General features: G+C 33.6%; 1 protein-coding gene across 4 annotated transcripts in view; it reads right to left on the reverse strand.

The window, feature by feature from the left end:
- Window positions 1–434: 434 nt before the first annotated feature.
- ANO5 (anoctamin 5) overlaps window positions 435–19,866 on the reverse strand; it is a 92,027-nt gene continuing 72,595 nt past the window's right edge. For all 4 annotated transcript variants that reach the window (XM_054439119.2, XM_063671064.1, XM_054439121.2 and 1 more), the window contains 5 exons: window positions 13,325–13,455; window positions 10,761–10,966; window positions 9,002–9,180; window positions 7,579–7,684; window positions 435–4,244 (listed from right to left, as the gene is read on the reverse strand). In XM_054439119.2, the coding sequence (XP_054295094.1) occupies window positions 4,023–4,244; window positions 7,579–7,684; window positions 9,002–9,180; window positions 10,761–10,966; window positions 13,325–13,455 (844 nt within the window). In that variant the 3' untranslated portion in view covers window positions 435–4,022. The remainder of the gene's footprint in view (window positions 4,245–7,578; window positions 7,685–9,001; window positions 9,181–10,760; window positions 10,967–13,324; window positions 13,456–19,866) is intronic.

The raw sequence follows: 19,866 nt of genomic DNA on the forward strand, positions 1-19,866 counted from the left end.
AGAATTATCATTTTTAGAGAAGCAGTGTGATAATCGTGCAACCATCACCTACATTCCTAGTGAGTGTGTCGGGAGCCCACTCCTGCCCCGCTCATTGCCTATCTAACTACCGGTAACATTTCAACATGCAATTTTTCTTTTTGTGGGACTTTCTGTTCACCTTATCTTCCAAAGTAGTAAAAATAAAGAGACAAAACAACAAAAACTACCACCGTCTCAAATTTTTCTGGATTATCCAGCTTCTTACTTCAAGGAATTTGCATCGTTAATATGCAAACATCTAAATGTGCAAAAATATGTAATTTCATGAGCTAAACACGTTATATATATACACTTTAATGTTTCTAAACAACAAATATGACTAAAAAAGGAGTACTTAAACTCCAAAAAATCAACATTTTATTGTAAGAATAAATTGAGTTCATGTCAAAATGTAGTTTAAGTATTACTTTATTCACTCTGTAAATTTGATTCTCTTGAGATTTATGTACACATTATTTAAGACAGCTTTTCCTGCATAACTGCATATTATTCTTCCTGGAAAAAAAAACTTGGAAGAAAGAAATTTTAAAAAGGAGCACTCATTTCCTCTGTTAACACCAGGGGACATAATCTCACACATAGGAGAGATACACCCAGTCAAACCTTTGAGGAGAAGGAAGCAGGTATCTCATACCAATTAAACCACACTATTATTTTCTTTTTAACATTCTCATCATTTTTCACATAATGCTGAAATAAATAGAATGCTGGAATTATTATACATAAAAGTAGAAGAGTCAAAATTTGTCTAGAAAAAGAATAACACAGTAGTTATACCGATTCATTGTGGCTGACTTGTAAGCCTCCCAGTGGTACTTTTTGCAATGCTATTTTTCTTCATAACATTCTTTAGTTACATAACAACTATTAACAATTTAAAGGAAATATAACAGAGTTTCTTTCAAAACAATAGATTCCCTTTTTGAATGATTGGTACAGATTTCTCACCTTCAACTGGAGTCAATCAACAAAGATCCATACCTACTTATAGCGCCCAACACTACAAAATCACTTTGGAATCTAAGTTTTATTTTGACACATAATAGTGGTCACATTGAAATTTTCTTTAGCTCTTCTCTCACTTTCATTAGGTGTCTTTTTTAAGAGATAGACCTCTTATCAGCCACAGCTGGACCAAGCTTCCTCGGAACAGCTCTTTCTTCCAAAGAAACACACCCAGAATTCATAAGGAAATAACTCTTTCCTCACACCTCCTCTTTCTCATCTCCCGTCACTTTCATCTGTCCTCCTTTCCTTCTCCTCTTCTTTGATAACTTGCATAATGGCTTGGTTAAAAGAAGAATGTTAAAGCTAAGAGATGTCAAAAGACACAGCAAATATAAGACAGCATTTCATTTAAGTAAAACAATCCCTTCTTAATGGATTCCTCTAAAATAAATGTTTTGAAGTAGGTTTGCTTCCTGTGTGCAAAGGAAAGTTGATGAAGGCAAGGATGAAAGAGGGCATTTGAAAAGAGTTAAGTATTTTTTGGCTTTGGCACTTAAAATTTTATTTCACATAAAATCTCAAATGTTCTCTAGAACATTCTGAAAACAAAACAAAACTATGCGCTTGGTCAGCGGATAAAATCACCTGCCATGCTGGTAATTATCAACTTATATGTGGTGGTTGGGCGCTCTTAATGCAGCCCTCCCATAAAAACCAATGGGTTTAATTAGATGAGACACATCTGTCTGAATTGGTTTGGCTCCTGATTTTGGTTAGCATGCTTTCAGGAAAGTGAGGAATACCTGTATTTCATTTTTAAATCTGAAAAACAAAGATAAACTTCTTGGTAAGAAATTTAAAGGTGAATAAAAAATATCAGTCCATAACATTTTAAAAGGAAAATATCTATCAATTATGGGAATTATTTACTTATCTTAAAAATGATTTCTTGCCTTGCTGTTTTCTCCATTCACTTCCAGAAACCCAATAATTTAGTTGGTATATTTTAAAACTGCAATGTACAGATAACTTTGTGAATTAAATTTGTCTTTATTTATCATACAGTCTACCTCTATGAATACTTTTAAGCCTTAAAAATTAAAGCTTATATTCAAGAAACCAATTTTCATGCTCTTTCTTATTTTTATCAGCACCCAGGAAGGAAGCAATATGAGCGTGTGCACTGTACACTGTAGCAACGGAGAATCTGATTTGACAAGCCAAAGATCCTGCGTTGGTGGCACACATCATGGTAATCCTGATTTGTCTTTTCAAGAAAGAAATATTATCTCCTCTACATATGAAATCATCTTTCAATAATGAGATCATTTCAAATTACCCAAAAATATTCATAAAGTCTACTCAGTGGATGACAAATCAGTACTGGGGATTAGTCCCAGTCCAAACTGGGGTGACCATCTCATAGTTTATAAATCCATAATCCCCAGTTCTATATGCTTACTATTGATCAGTAGTTAATACCATCTGCCATATATTTAATACTGGCAGTACCACAATAATTTATTAGCATTAGATAATGAAATATTAGTTTTAAATATTGTGATAAAATTTCTTATGTATGTGATTAAAAAACAATATTCTTTTGGAGATGAATTATAATTTGAAACTAGAGATTCCAATACTACATAACTGGACTATATCCCTCTAGTGCTAATAATTACATATATATAGATATGTGTGTATATAGATACACAAATTTGTACATAGTTTTTTTTTTAAGTGAAAAAAGAACAAGGATTTTTGTGGATGTAACACAAGCCTAAATTTGAGAGGAATAATTCAACAAACATTTTTTCCCCCTTAGATTATTAAGTCCATGAACTCATTCTTAGTTGGTTGATTCACTTTCAGTGTTCAAGACTGTGGTTGTTATTACACTGACAATTTCTTTAAGACTAGCTTACATTTAAGAGGTTACATCACATCAAATCACTAGCTAACAACATGACTTCTTGTATGTCAGAGGTATTGGAACAAGGCACTGAGCATTGTATAAGATGACACATCAATAGAAAAGGTTGTAAACTTATTAAAAGATTTGCAATTATTTTAAAGCAAAGAAATGTTTATCATAAACAACTTGTACCTAACTTATACAAAAAGGCTTCATGATGCGAAATTGGCATTCCAGAAGAAAAGTGATTTTTAAGAAATAATTTAACAATTTTCTAAATTAAAACCAACAAATTAATCAATATACATTGTCTTGCATCCATTAACTACTAAGAAAACACATTTACTTCTCTATTGTATCTTTGCTTGAGAACCTGAAGCAATCTAACAGCTTCATAATGTTGTTTTCCAGATAAGATCAGTCTTGAAACTATTATAACCAAATTATTATCTCTAAGAACCAAGTTGTTTTATGTTGAAACCCAAAATTTCAGTCTCGAGAAAAGGAATTCTGCATTTACCAGGAAGAACTATCTGGGATTCTGATGGTAGTTGAATGTGTCAGGAATAAACCTCTGCTATGATACATTAACACCTTAATATGTGAGTTTTCTTATGTCATCTGATCTTGGCAATTCATTTGCATATTTTAAAATGATAGGATATATAGGGCTCAGTCAGTTTCTTTGATCCCTTTCTTTTTGCCCCAACATTTTTCTTAATGGTGAAGGAGGTATCAAATAACCCAAGAGAAGACCATAAAAATAAATAGATGCACTGGAAAGTGATGGGACAGCCCAAGGCCAGTGTTTCTTACTAAACTGCAAGACTCCATAATTTCCCAGTATTCTGATTCTACCTGCACTTTCAACAGTCATTTACAGCACCTCAGAAAACAACATCTGGAGAGGGCCCAGTCAATGAAGCAGAGAAGTAGTACATTTCCAACATCACAAAGTTGGCCTGTATAAAAGTGTATAAAAACTTTGAGTTTAAAAAAAAAAGAAAAAAAAAAAAAAGAAAGGGTAAAATTGACACATGGCTTCTGGGGTCTGGCCCTAAACCCAGAGGATAAAGTGAAGTAAGGCAGGCCACCTGCTGCTTCCTCATTATGCTGATTAGATTGTTGATTTAGCCAGCTGTGCTTTGTTTTGCTCAATCATGAAATGCTTGGCAAATTCATTAGAATTAATTCCCAAGTTCTCTTTTAATTTGTTGAGCTCAAAATCATGGAGAATCTTGATAGTCATTAACTTTTCTCGCTTGATTCTCTCCACAACATCTTTTGGAACATCAGGTATCATCCAGGCCAGCAAAAATTTAACTAAAAATACAACATGCTAGAGGAAATATAAAGGAAAGATTAGACACTACTAGAGTTGTCACATGTTCAGCAGAAAGTCTTTACAAATCATTTCACTTATTTAAGAAACTGCTCAACATATGAGGCAGAAAGGCAAGGGAGAAGATATGGTCCCTGTCCTAGGACTTTCATACAAAGATCAATATCAAACAAATAAATATATACTTAAATATGTAACTAGCAATATTCCAGTTAAACATGGTTATTGAATATACTGTTTATCACTGTTCCTTCCCGAAAACCTGATAAAATATTTATAAAGGAATCAGACTCAAAAGAGTGAAAAAGGCTAGCAAACTTGCAAATGGTGATGTGGTGACTGATAGTGGAAACCAAAAAGACAAAAGCCAATTTTGTTTCAGATTGTCAGAAAAGTTCAGGAAAGAAGGCAATAAGGACTTTTGAAGGTATTAGTATGAGCTGGAGTTGAAAACAAGAGGATTAGATACAAATTTGCATAAGGAGCACTTGAATTTTCAGAGCCTTTCTCCCATCTGTATCCAGATATTCTTTCACTCCATACTATACCCTGGAAGCAGCTGAAGAGTTTGTTTTCTGCAGAGATTATACCAGAAAGCTGTGAATCCAGGGGCACCAGACACAGTGGAGGTATGAAAACATATTTAAAAAAATGTAAAAGCAGTGAAATTCAGCACAATGAACTGTGAGATACTTAGTCCCCTCTGCCTTGCTCAGGTCTTAGAACATAGGCAGCCACAAAATATCTCAATAGACAGATTTAAAGGGCTTTCTCTGGGAAAAATAACTATTCTGTAAAAGCAGAAATGTGGATGTCAAAATTTTGTAAGGATCCAATGAAAATGTCAGCTCACTACCTTATCAACCTACAGTGAAACCCACCAAGTGACATCACTCCTGTATGCACAAAATGCTTAAAATCAGCTTTTCACTGCCACACTCTTAAACATGAGCAGAACCACCAAATATGTAGGTAAGTCGTCTCTGACATGGAAAAGAAAAAAAAAAAAGAAAAGAACCAGATATAAGGAAAGGAGTAAAAGAAAAAAGTAGAATTTTTAAAAAGATATTAATCCAGGTTTTCATAGAAAACAAATAATTCAAATTTCAAACTAGGAAGTGTAAATCTGAATAACAGCAGTTCCAGAGAGACAGCACAAAGAAAGAAAAAATTTATCAAAGAAATTATGCCAGCAAATTTTCTCAACTTGAAGGGTAAGTACGTTTTTAGATCTAAGGGGCTCAATGAGTGTTTAAAACAATGAATATTGACAAATAGCAAAGAACCATCTTGTGAAGCTTCATAAAAATGTGGCTAAAGACAGAATCCTAAAACCGCATTGATTTTAAAAATAGATAATACACAAAGACTGGGAAGTCAGAATAGTATTGCATTTTGTAGCAATACTGGAACCTGAATGAAAATGAAGCAATATCTTCAAAATTTCAGGAATACCAAAATAAAGTTGATTAAAAATTTTTTTAAGAAAAACAACTTTTAATTATAAATTCTATTCCAAATAATCACATGTAAGGAAAGAAAAGAAATTTTCAATATTCAATTTCTCAAAAATGGACTGTCCATAATTTTTCCTCAGAAAATTACTGGAAGATGTGCTTCATCAAAATAAGCTAGTAAACCAAAAATGGGAGAAACATAGATTGCAGAAAATACAGTCTTCAATAGAAGACAAGATGAAGAGAAGTCCCAGGATGATGCTTGGGTGGAGCCTGCAATGATTACAAAAATTAAATACAAATAATAAATAAATTAAAACAAAAGAATTCCTGAAGTAATTTACTGGCTGAAAGGTGATCTAAACTTCTGATGCAAAATGTTGGAATGAAAGACTGATAAATTCATAAGGAACTAAGAGACAGAGGGAGAAAAGAAAAGTACAATTATAATAAAAGAAATATGTTCAGAATGTAAGACAGGAAACAGATGTGACTAATATTTATAAAGTCATAATTTATAAACCCTGACTACTGTATTTATATAAAATCTCTTAATCAAAACTCTGATGGACAGAAATATTTCAGAATTGAGATTTAATATTAAAAATATGTAATTTAGTGTATAAACCAGCAGGGTCTCAGGTGGCACTCTGTATCAAACACTTAAATATTTCTGCAGCAAAGTAAATGAATAGTCACTCTAAAAATAATAAAGGCAGAATTAGATCATATGTTGCTGCTAAATAAATTATCAAAATACTTCCTGTTTTCTGAGGTTTTGAATTTCAGAATGAGACAAAAAAAATGCTTTAATTATTGAGCAGTAGGAGAAAGTTTTTTTTCCCCCTCTTTCTCTGTGTGTGTGTGTGTGTGTGTGTGTGTGTGTGTGTGTGTGTAAGATCTGCCAAAGTAGAATGTCAGTAATTGGTAGCTAAACCTAAAAAATGAAAATATATAACTGCAAAATGATCTTCTTTTGCCATACAAGGGCAACTACTAGAAGAATGAGTTAAGAAAACTGAGATGTTTAATTTGGATATTAGGATTTTAGGGTAGGCAGCTATATTATGTACGATTGCTCTTTTGTTTTTTTGCCATGCAGAACTATTTGATTTTTAAAATTACATGTGAAACCTTGATAACAATAAAAATAAACAGAAACTGGTTGGAATGGCATGTTCTTGGGTTAGGATTGTCTTTTATCGGGCTTTATTCCAGGGTGAAAAAGTACCTTTCTTTTATTTTCCCTCCCTGATAGGCCTTCTTGCCCTATGATTTGTATCACTCAATTTGAAACTTTGTCCAGTACTGCCTCTGTATTGTTTACCTTTTCTTGCATGCCTTATCTCTATAACTACAGTAGATATTCCACAAGAGAGGAAGCATAATATAGTAGACAGAGCATAAGCTTGGGAGTGAGGCACATTTGGCATTGAGACTTAGCACTAATGTTAGTTAGTTAACATTAAGCCAGCTACTTATTTTTGCTGAATCTCAGATTCCTTTTCAAAGGTGACTGATAAGGTCTAATTTACAATGTTGTTATGATTTAATACAGCCTCTGGAACTAGTAAATAATAGGTATTCTGTAAAATCAGTGGGTTATTTCCCCTTTTCCTGACTTGAAGGGAAAAAACCATATTTGTTTTCCTTTCCTTTTCTGTCACCATGACATGTTCAACAATAATAAGTGAATAATAGGCAATCCATTGTACTGAGAATATCCCTAAGGTGCTTTTTATGACAACAAATACAATACTTCCTTCAAGACAATTTATTGAGATATTGCTAACTTTCTGATGAGAGGTTACCTTTAGAAATATCTGCCTAAAGAGAGAAGAGAGTAACCCGAATGAAAGTTAAGAACAGCTTACTTCCATAACAATGATGAAGGTCATCTTAGCAGCAAGGACATGCCAGAATTGCATATTATGAAAATATTTATTCTCATCATCAGGAGGATATCTGTAATCTCTGTACCTGAAAAGTGGAAGTAAATGCAAAAAAAAATAATAGTTATAGCTTCAACTAGAGAGACCTAACATAATTTCTTATTATTTCTCTTAACAGACCTTTCTAGTTGATCAGAAAAATCAGGTCAAAGTTAATTGATATTATGAAACCTTTATCTTTCTTGTTCACATAAAGTCAGGGTATATGCTACTTATGTGCAAAATAGATCTAAGAAGAAACACACAAGAGGAACTTCTCTCTTACCCTTCAAAGACAAGCTTCTCAAATGAGTTATTCAAAATTTGCTGCTTCCACTTCCTCTTTTCCCACTCCTTAACACTCCCAGTCCTTTCCTTCTTTCCTATCCTTAAACTGCAGGTATATTTTAATCCTTTGATTTGACTTTCAAAAATAAGACTATTATAGGCCACTTCTATATTCTTAGAACTCTATTTTCTCTTGGCTGTTCTGATGCTGTATTGCTTTGTTTTTCTTAACACAATTCTGAAGTTTTCTTAGTGTTCAACTTTGTGAGTTCATTCTCTTCTATAAAGTCACTGGATACTGGTCCTCCTCAAATATTTAGTCCAGCTAAGGGGTAATCACATCCAGAAATCTGACACCAGTGGCCATGCTCTTAAACACATTAGGCTATGATTTAACTATACTCAAATATGTAATATAACAATATAATAATGTCTGCTTGTCTTGCAATATTTTGCTTTTTTGTTTGGAGTCTCAAATGAAACAGCTGGTTTAAATTAAGTGGCCTTGATAAGCGTGTGTGCGTGTGTGTGTGTGTGTGTGTGTGTCTTTAAATTGTATGGTGAAAAGATCCCACAGTACATGATACACTGAGTGTAAAAAGAGTAGGTTCACATATGCAATTTTATATTCCCTATACAGTATAAAACCTTTTAGTAGGATAGGTGGTGAACTGATCACTGATCATATTATATTTCTCTGTCTCACTCTCTTTTCTGAGGACACAGATAAATTTAAGTAAGTTAAATGTATATACAATTTGACAATGTTGTATGATCTATAGATTATTGCAGCTTTGGACTAAGGGGCACTTGTTGGTGACAAATCCTTCTGATACATTAGAAAGTAAGAAAAAAATTTTAATTAATGTTATCTTTACCCATAATCTTAGTTTTCACCATTTTACCTTTTCGAATCTGAATCATGCAATGTGTGAATTCTAGAATGGATACACTTTATTTATACAGGATTTTTGTTGCCCTAAGAAAATCCTTTATATTGTAAGACAGAAAGGTAATAGATAACTTAAGAAATACACTTAAGGGATAAAACTAAAACCTAAACAAACAAACAAATCACCTGCAAGTGATGAAGTCTCGTTTTTCCGAAGGTGCAGTGTGGTTTGGAAAATCAGCTATCAGGAATACTGACAGGCTATTATTCACATATCCTGTCATAGGCTGTGTGGCATTTGTTGAGTAAGCATAGTAGTAAACTAGACGGGGAATGATGTCCGACGTAAATGCAACAATAAAGGCCTGAAGAATAAAAAAAAAGAGGAAGATCATCAGCTGCCAATTTAGTTTTAATAATGTCTGATTTGTACATCTCTCAGTACCATAAATTATACAGATGCAAAATGATTAAATACTATTATAAACCATAGTAATATGCAAGTCTTTGTCCTGAAACACAAAATAGCTCATTTACAGTGTGTGATCAGTATTCCAAGATTTCATAGCTTCAAAGTGGCTAAGTAGAGAGTCAGACCAAAATGTATCTGTCTCCAAGAACCATGTTCTTTCCATTAAGCCTTGCTATTTCTTACATTTCTTATTGTTTTACAGCACAGTTCTACTATCTTTAACCAAATTAACTTTCTTAGATTAACTCAATGAGGTAGGACTGCAGGGTGTGTGTGTGTGTGTGTAAGAGATTAACAGGAAAGGAATGAAGAAGCAGAATATCATGTGTTTGTAAATTTCTCACAGTTCAGTGCAATTAATTTCAGTATTTGATTCCATGGAAATGATATTTTTGTATCCTTTCCTAAGTTCTGGAATAGTATAAATAGCATATTTCTTTTAGATTAGATAAGTCAATTAAAACCATCTGGCTCTGGCACCTATAATTTTAGTGCTACGCTTTAAAAAAATCTAATGTAAATTATATGGCTAATGGTACATTCAGGCTTTCTATTACTTACAGAATAGATTTGGCAATTTTTGCTTTCTAAAAAAGTGGTCATTTCAAATATATTTCAAAATTTATTGGAGTAAATAGGTACACAAGAGTCTCTCATACTTTTTTTCAGAGTTTTACTTACTTTATTTGTCTTTCCAGTAAACTAGCTCTTGATTTACTTAGCAATTATACTGCTTTTTATTTTCTAATTTGATTATTTCTGATTACATCTTTATTCTTTTTTACTACTTTCTATCAATTTGATTTACAATTTTTGATAGTGTCTTAAGTTATATACTCAGCTCATTTTCCAGTCTTCTTTTAATAATTAAAAATGTATGGCAATGGAGTTATCTGTAATAGTGGTTTTGGCTCATTCCTATAGGCTTTCATTTAAATTAAGCTCTATGATTTCAATTCTGTTTTCTCTTATAGGAGGCCTACTTAAAAGTGTTAGATTTTCTTTTTTGATTATCTTATTATCAACTTCAATTTATAAAGTATATTGTAGGTGAAAATGTATTGTAAAAGTTATGCTTTTGGAAATTTATTGTTCTTAAATTTTAATAAGTTTTTCATAAACACAACAGGTAAATGTATATTCTCTGTAGTATACAAATACAAATATAATCCATTTTTAATTGTTTTATTCAAACACATTATACTGTTACTTATTTTCTGTCTACTTTGTCACATGCTGTGAAACTGTGTCATGATACTTCAATGAGAATAATTTTATAATTGTCCTTGTATTTCTAAGAGTTTGCATGACATAGGTTTTTCTGTATTGGTTAGTGCATAACAATTTCGGAATGTTTTAGCTTTATAAAGTATCACCATAATGAAATCAATGTAAAGATTAAGCATCATTCACATCTCCCCACGTCCCCCAAAATGAAATACAAAGTTACCCCACCGAAATAGGTCTACTTACATTAGTTGCAACAGAAAGGACAGCCATTCCATAAAGAATGTCTTGCCAAACACCTATGCTATGAGCTTTAGAAGCTACAGTTCTCCTGTATTGAGTGGTAAGTTTCCAGGCATCCACTCGAATCTCTACAATATTATTTATGAGAGCAAGAAGAGGAGCCAAAGGAAAAGAGGCCACAAATAGTGTAACAAATCCAAATTGAATAACTGTAGAGAAAAGAAAAAGGCATGAATTCATTATTGTGAAGGAGAAAGACAGGAACACCCTGCCCAAATCCTGCTACTTCCTTCATTTTGGAGTGATCCACACGAATACGACAATCCAGGCTTCTGTCCATCTGTCCAGTTCCTGCTCTCCACAGGAGGCATAGTGACTTATCTGCTTGCTAGAACTAGAAGGAGAAACTGGGCATGCATGGCTGAGTTCCTTCTTTGCTCTTCCTTTAGAGATATGCTTGTTAGAAGGAAGAATCTATTCCTCTTTGCCTTTTATTATGGGCTAAGCTTAGGTTTATGCTGGTCTAGTCTTTACATTTGTATTAGCAATTTAGTGAGGTAACCAAGTTTTTCTATCTTGCTAGCCCATCTACTTTTTGAGATCAGGAATGATGACTGATTCAGTTGCATAATCCCAGCAGCCAGCTGTGTGTGTGTGTGTGTGTGTGGGAGAGAGAGAGAGAGAGAGAAAAGGAAATATACATTTTCTAGAACAAGAAATTTGTTAAGGTCTTGATTCTCCTTACTATCATGACATCTTTCTAAATAAATTTTATTCCCTCTCCTCATTAAAACTCAACAGAGGACCACACCTGTGTAAGCTGGCTTATTGCCACACTTTTATTCTTTTGTTTCCAACGACGTTTAGGGTAAAATAACCCATGCTACTAACAGCCCAAGCTTCCCACATGATTGAAGAAAAAAATAATAAGCCATTTAATGGAAATGGCTTTCCATTAAAGGAAAAAAATTTAAAAAAATTCCGTTATTCCTCCATTTTTAAATACATCTCAAATGTTTCTGGAATTTAGCTTCTCTCGTCTGACTGAATCCGTCTTGTTATCAAGTGACAAAAATACATATTCACCTCCTTTTTTTCCTGCTTTCTCTACCTAACCTACAAGGTAGAAAATGAAAAGGAAGTATTATGTAGAAGCAGCATGAACTTTCTAGTTCACATCTAATATCTTTACCTAAAATCTTTGTGGCCCATAAAAAATGTATTAACTTATGCAAGTTTCAGAATTCACAACAATAAAATGTGTGGAATAATGAATACTCTGCAGAATTGTTTCAAAATTTGAGATAATATATAAAGTTTTCAGAATAAATTAATTATGTCTTAATAAGTGGTAAACAATCTTATGAAACCTTTGTTTCAACTTTCTAATTTCAGTAGTAATCTCTGATGTACATATGTGCAAACTCATTTGAAACTTACACAATTAATTAAAAATCATAGCCTTATCACCTTATAGGGCAAAGATTATCTGATTTTACAAAGAGTTCTATAAAATAGCTTCTATTTGCCCTAAATTTACATTTCAATCCATGTATCACATAATGTATTACACTGGAGAAGTATGAAGAATTTTGGCTCATCTCATGTTTTCTACCATGGTTTTATGGGCCTTGAAAGGTAAGAAAATTATTTTCCTGGCTGGGCGCTGTGGCTCACGCCTGTAATCCCAGCACTTTGGGAGGCCGAGGTGGGAGAATCATGAGGTCAGGAGATCGAGGCCATCAACATGGTGAAACCCCGACTCTACTAAAAATACAAAAATTAGCTAGGCGCGATGGCATGCACCTGTAGTCCCAGCTACAGGCAATTCTCCTGAAGCAGGAGAATCACTTGAACCCAGCAGGCGGAGGCTGCAGTGAGCCGAGATCGGGCAGCTGCACTCCAGCCTGGAAGACAGAGCGAGACTCTGTCTCAAACAAACAGTTTCCTTAATTCTGTGAGAGAAACAGAGAAAGTTGCTTGAGGGAAAACGCTCTGAGCAGACCATATAAGCAGTTCCCAGAAAAATCTCTCTGAAAGCTGCTCCTCAAGGGTCTCTTCTCCTGTTCAAATCTTGCAATGTTTTAGATGTTTCTTGTGTTCAGCTTGTATTTCCCTTACACAATCGCTTTTAGCCTTATTTTTAGCCTCACAGAAAGGACATATACTAATTGCAAGTCAAACTCTGGAAATGTTTTCCAGGCAACTTATTCTATCTTTGAGCCGTCACTGAGGCAAACAAATGGAGAAATAGCCATCAAAGCGAATTTGAGATGGGTGTTAAAAAATGACTCTTACTTGATTTGGTTCAACAATATTAACATTCAATTAACAGGAATTATGTCTCTGAGATTGGTGTTTTGAAGCTAAACTTTATTCTGCAGTCTATTTGATGGAACAGGGAAATAGGGAACAAATTTTCTTTATATCCCTCCACTCATCTTTTTTGCCAACCAGCCAATGATTTATTGAACACCTACCATGTGCAAGGCAGAAAGAAGTATCAGGAGCTGAAAACCCACTCATTCATGCCGACTCTATGTTTCAAAACAGTGGTTAAAAATTACCTGTTTCTAAGTACTCATAGAAAAGCCCAAGGGGTCCAAAACTTTCAAGGTCATGATCCTGCTCCCATCGACTATACAGCTTCTCAGAGTTTGTCCGAGCTTTTCGGCGTCTCCACCAATTCAAAGCCAAGCTGTTGGAAGTGATAAAAGTTAATATATGAAATAGGACTAAAAAGAAAGCGATCAGAGAATCAGAGTGTTAGATCTGGAAACTGGCAGAAATTAGAGATTAAATAACTTAAGATCACAGAGCAAAGAGAAATGACACCAGCCAAAGCGAAAATCAAAATCTGGTGTTCTTTTCATGACACATGCAGAAGTCAAGAGTTCTTTATTAGGGTGATTGAGAAAATAAGACAATCTTTACTCTGCTCAGAGAAATATATTTACTCAGAGACAGTTTGGCTAAGGAATAAGTGGATGAGAGGGTTACCACTAAGACCACTTACTAATCCTGATGCTGTCATGATGCTCAGAAGAAAATTCAAACAAATATGAAATTGATTATAATAGGAAATGACTTACATAATATGAAAATAAATGGAATAACATTAAAATTTTAACCAACTGAATTCCATGCTATATAAAAAGATGATATATCATGATAACGTACTACTTTTTTTAAAAAAGAGGCTTTTTAAAAAAGAAACTTAAATTAGCAAATCAATTATATATCACATTGACTGGTTTGAGGTGAAAAATATAAAATCATCTCAATTGATGCAGAAAAATGCATTTGATATATTTTAAGGATCTATTAAAACCTACTTAGGAAAGAAAAGTAGAAATAGAAAAAAAAATTATTTCAATCTTATCAGAAATATCTACTAAAATCCTAGGGCAAACTCACTCTTTCTTTCTTTCCTTCCTTCCTTTCTTTTTTCTTTCCTTTCTTTCTTTCTTTCATTTTTTTCTCCTTCCTTCCTTCTTCCTTTCCCTTCTCTTCCCTTCCCTTCTCTTTTCCTTCTCTTTCTTTTCTCCTTCCTTCCTTCCTTTCCTTCTTCCTTTCCCTTCTCTTCCCTTCCCTTCCCTTTTCCTTCTCTTCCCTTCCCACCCTTCCCTTTCCTTTCCTTTCTCCCTTCCTTTCCTTTCCTTTCTCCCTTCCTTTCCTTTCCTTTCTCCCTTCCTTTCCTTTCCTTTCTTTTCATCCCTTCCTTCCTTCCTTTTCTCTCTCTCTCTCTCTCTCTCCTTTTTTTTTTTCTATGCCTGTCTCCTTTCTTTTTTGAGACAGGGTCTCACTCTGCCACTCAGGCTGGAGTGCAGTGGTGCGATCACAGCTCACTGTGGCCTTGACCTTTTCTCCTGCCTCCACTTCTCAAGTAGCTGGGACTAAAGGCATGCGCCTCCATGCCTAGCTAATTTTTAAATTTTATTCTGTATGACGGGGTCCCATTTTGTTGCCCAGGCTGGTCTTGAACTCCTGAGCTCAAGCAATCCTCCCTCCTCAGCCTCCCAAAATGTTGGGATTACAGGCATGAGCCAATGAACCAGGCTGCAAACAGCATTCTTAATTGGGAAAACTCTGAAGCATTTCCTTTAGAATCAAGAACAAAAGAAGAATTTGCATGATCACATTCAAGATTGCTGGAGATCTTAGCCAGTAAAATAAAATAAGAAAGGCAAAATATTTGGAAATAAAGGAGAAATCTGTGATTATTAACAGTGATGTGATTGTCTGAATAGAAAACCCAAGTGAAGTTAGACAAAAATGATTAGAAATAATATTAGGGTTTATTAATATATTTCATTCCTATACACCCACAACACACAAGTAGAAAACATATATATTTTTAAAAAGATATCATTTACAATAGCAATTAAAAAGTACCTATAAATTGATGTGACAAAAGATTTATAAGACCTATATGTAGAAGTTTAAAATATTTATTAGAATTCATTAAGGTCCAATTTAAATGTTCACAAGTAAGAAGGCTTGGTATTATTAAAAAAAAAGTCAACTGCTTATATTGAAACAATTAAAATATAATTTCAATGAAAAAGCCAAATTATTTTTCCATGTAAAATCTGACAAGATGTTTATAAAATTTATATAGAACAAAAAACCAAACACCGCATATTCTCACTCATAGGTGGGAATTGAACAATGAGAACACATGGACACAGGAAGGGGAACATCACACTTCGGGGACTGTTGTGGGGTGGGGGGAGGGGGGAGGGATAGCATTGGGAGATACACCTAATGCTAGATGACGAGTTGGTGGGTGCAGCGCACCAGCATGGCACATGTATACATATGTAACTTACCTGCACGTTGCGCACATGTACCATAGAGCCTAAAGTATAATAATAATAATAATAATAATAATAATAATAATAATAATAAAAAGAAAAAAAAAAGACTAAGAATAGCCAAGACAGTTCTACAGATAAAAAATAAGTTGATAAATGTTGCCCCGCCAGATATCAAGACTTAGAAAGCTGTATTAATTAAGAGATTGTAGTACTGTATTCACAATAGCAAAGACATGGAATCAACCTAAATGTCCATCAGTGGTAGAGTGGATAAAGAAAATGTGGTACACATACACCATGGAATGCTAGGCATCCATAGAAAAGAACAAGATCATGTTCTTTGCAGGAACATGGATGGAGCTGGAGGCCATTATCCTTAGCAAACTAATGCAAGAACCAAATACCACATGCTCTCACTTATAAGTGGGAGCTAAATGATGAAAACACACAGACACATAAAGGGGAACAGCGGACACTGGGGCCTATCAGAAGATGGAGTGTCAGAAGAGAGAGACGATCAGGAGGAATAAGTACTGGGTATTAGATTTAATACCTGGATGATAAAATAATCTATGCAACAAACCCCCATGACACAAGTTACTTGTGTAACAAATCTGCACATGTACCTCCGAACTTAACAGTTAAAAAAAAAGAGAGAGATTGTTGTACTGGTACAGGGATAAACAAATCTTGGGATGGAATGGAAAACTTGAAATAGCCTTGCACTTCGTATAATTGTAGATAGATTTTATATATATATATATATACAATCGTAGACATTTATATGGTATGTAGATAGTGTTTATATGGCATACAAAGTATTGTAGATAATATTGTATGTAGATGAAGAGTATTGTAGATGATGGAGCATACGAAAAAGGAATTTTTCAATAAATGGTAATATGAGGATTTATACAAATATATAGTTTATACATATATATACACATATATGTAAAAAATAGACTTGTATCTCATATCAAACGTAAAAATCCCATCCACGTATATTTATAATTTGAAAGTGAAAAACAATAATGTTAACATATATAAAAAATTTAGAAGTAAGTATATGAGAATATCTTTGTGTATGTGTGTGTGTTTCCGTATAACTTTTTATCAGTACATCTGCATATCCAGTATTTTGCCTAGGACCTTACTTTTGGCATAACTTTAACCGATATAGTCAATAATAATGAAAATGTCTTACAATCCTGGGTAGGAAAATATTTCTTAAACAATTCTTTAAAAATGCTAACACATAAAATAAAAGATTGATAAATTCTACCATATTAAAGTTATGTAATTTGGTTCATCTAAAGCAGTGGTTTCCAACTGGGAGTAATTTTGCCCACAATGACACAATTGCACTGTCTGGAGATATTTTGGTTGTCCCAACTGGAGAGGGATGAGTTACTGGCATCTAGCGGATAAAGTCCAAGGATGCTGTCAAACATCTTACAATCCAAAGGATAACCCACACCCCACAACTAAGAATTATATCAATAATTCTGTGGTTGTGAAACTGTGACCTAAACATACTATTAAAAAATAAAAATATAACAGTTATGTTAAAATAAAATATTTTCAACATATATAACCAAAAAAGAAGCAAATAAACAAAAACCAGTAACCAGAAGTTTAAAAGTATTCATAGAAATAAATTGAAAAAAGATTGACAAGTAGGAAAATGGTTAAACAACATGAACAAGCATTTAATTGAAAAGGAAACAAATATGGCCAAAAATGCTTATTCATATTGTTAATCAGAAAAATGCAAAATTAGACCAAAATGAGATATCATTTATAACCCCCAGTTGGCAAAAATTAATAAGACAATATGAAGTACTGTAGCAAATGTAGATTAAGAGGAACATTTGTATATTGCTTATACTCAAACCAAAACACAAAGAGGAAAAATGAATGATGATGTAAAGAGGAAAAAGCACCTGTGGTTTCTGAGACACTATCAAACAGACGAGCATACTCTCACTGGAGTCACAGTGGAAAAGAGATCACCCAGTTCAAGACACAGAACATGGCTAGAAATTTCGGAAGCTCTTTCATGTGCTTCATTCCATTTATAAATTCTTCAATCCCCACATCCATAACCATTATCTTAAATTTTATAATAAACACTTCCTTGCTTTTTAAAAAATAGTTTTGTCTATGATCCATTTTGAATTCATTTATGAATGAGGTGCAAGTTTCACATAGAGTTTTATTATTTTGCATATGGGATGTTCAATTTTTCCAGCACCGTTTACGAAAAAGACTACTCTTTCATCAATGAATTGTTTTTGCACCTGTCTTAAATTAAATGGTCATATTTGGCTAGAGAACAAATTTCTGCAATATCTGTTTCTACAATCTCTACTCCATTCCATTGGTTTATATAACTATCCCTTCACCAATCCTACATTGTCTTGATTAATATAGTTTGTAGTAAGCCTTAAAATTGAGTAGGGTATTTCCTACAGCTTTATTCTTCTTTTATCATACTTGTTTGGGTTATTTTAGTTCCTTGGCCTTCCATATAAATTTTAGAATCCACTTGTCTATACCTATAAAAATCCTGCTGATATTTTGATTATAATAACAATAAATCCATATATCAATTTGGGGATAATTGACCACCAACATGATATTTCTGTCCATTTATATAGTTTTACAGTTTCTTTAATCAGGATTTTGTAGTTCTCCCCACACAAATTCTATATGACTTTAGATTCTACCAAATGATTTCATTTGTTTGGAGCTAACAAATTCTGTGCTAACCAATGTTTCTTGCATCCTGTACTTTCACTTTGTGATCTCTTTTTGCTCAAGAAAATCTTTCAGTAGTTCTTTCCATGACAATTTTACATGCAAACTCTCCTAGTCTTTTCATGTCTAAAAATGTCTATTTTACCAGCACTTTAAATAATAGTTAACCTGGTTCTAGAAATGAAAGGGGAACATTATTTTCACTGAGAACCTTGAAAACATTATCTTTTGGCATCTAATGCTATTGATGAGAAACTGATGATAGTGTAGGTGTCATTCATTTGAATAAAGTTAATCTTTTTCATCTAAGATTTTTAAAGATTGTCTGTTTATCTTTGGTGTCCTGTAGTTTCACCATAATGAATCTGGGTATGAATTGAATTCTATTATCTTGAATTGAATTTTAGTATCTTGATTCGTACTCAGAATTTGTTTCCATTTCTGAAACTTGTGTTTTTCCTCATTTTTGAAAAATGTTCAGCAATTACCTATTCGAATATTTTTTTCCTTCAGCATTTACTCAATTACCTTTTTCTGGAACTACTAGTAGATTAATGTGGAAGCCTCTTAATCTAACATATCTTTATTTTATTTTTATTAAATGTCATATATTTGTTACACTGTACAAGGTAGGAATTTCTCACTATTATTTTCCGATTCACTAATACATTCTTCAACCATGTCCAGGCTGGAATTGTACTCTGGAATTTTCCCATCTGTTGTACTCATTATTTAAAGTATAATTTTTCCCTTATGTGTAATTGCTTCCATTTCATATTTACTTATTCTTATTTCATTTCTGTCAGTTTTTATTTATTTCCTGATCTGTTTTAATGACAGTATCACCTTTCCTTATGTTGTTAGTATTGTCAACATCATTTTTTCAGGGCTTTGCCAGAATATTCTAGTTAGAAATATCAGCTGGAGTAAGTTCACTTTCTAATAATTGATTTTGTTCACAGCCTTTGTAGCATTAAATATTATCACATTTTGAAATTTTCGTTATTAGGAAGGCTCAGGGGTTTTTTTTGTTGTTGTTGTTAATTTGCTTGTTTTTTTTAAAAATTTTTTTATTCTTTTACCTCCCCTGTCTTTTGTCTCTCTCCCTTTCTGTGCATATGTATCCCCCATCTTCTGTTTGGTTTAGGTATTGCCTCCATTCAGTCCTCAGGGCTCTCAATCTAGAGCTAGAACTTAAAATAAAATTTGGGGGCCAGGCATGGTGGCTTACACCTGTAATCCCAGCACTTTGGGAGGCTGAGGCGGGTGGATCACCTGAAGCCAGGAGTTCCAGACCAGCCTGGTCAACATGGTGAAACCCCATCTATACTAAAAATACAGAAACTTAGCTAGGTGTGGTGGCACATGCCTGTAATCCCAGCTGCTCAGGAGACTGAAGCAGGAAAATTGCTTGAACCCGGGAGGTGGAGGTTGCAGTGAGCCGAGATTGGGCCATTGCACTCCAGCCTGGGTGACAAAGTGTAACTCTGTCTCAAAAAAAAAAAAGAAAAAAAAAAGTTTGGCTATTT

The sequence above is a fragment of the Pongo pygmaeus genome, chromosome 9, assembly GCF_028885625.2.
Source record: "Pongo pygmaeus isolate AG05252 chromosome 9, NHGRI_mPonPyg2-v2.0_pri, whole genome shotgun sequence".
Lineage (NCBI taxonomy): Eukaryota > Metazoa > Chordata > Mammalia > Primates > Hominidae > Pongo > Pongo pygmaeus.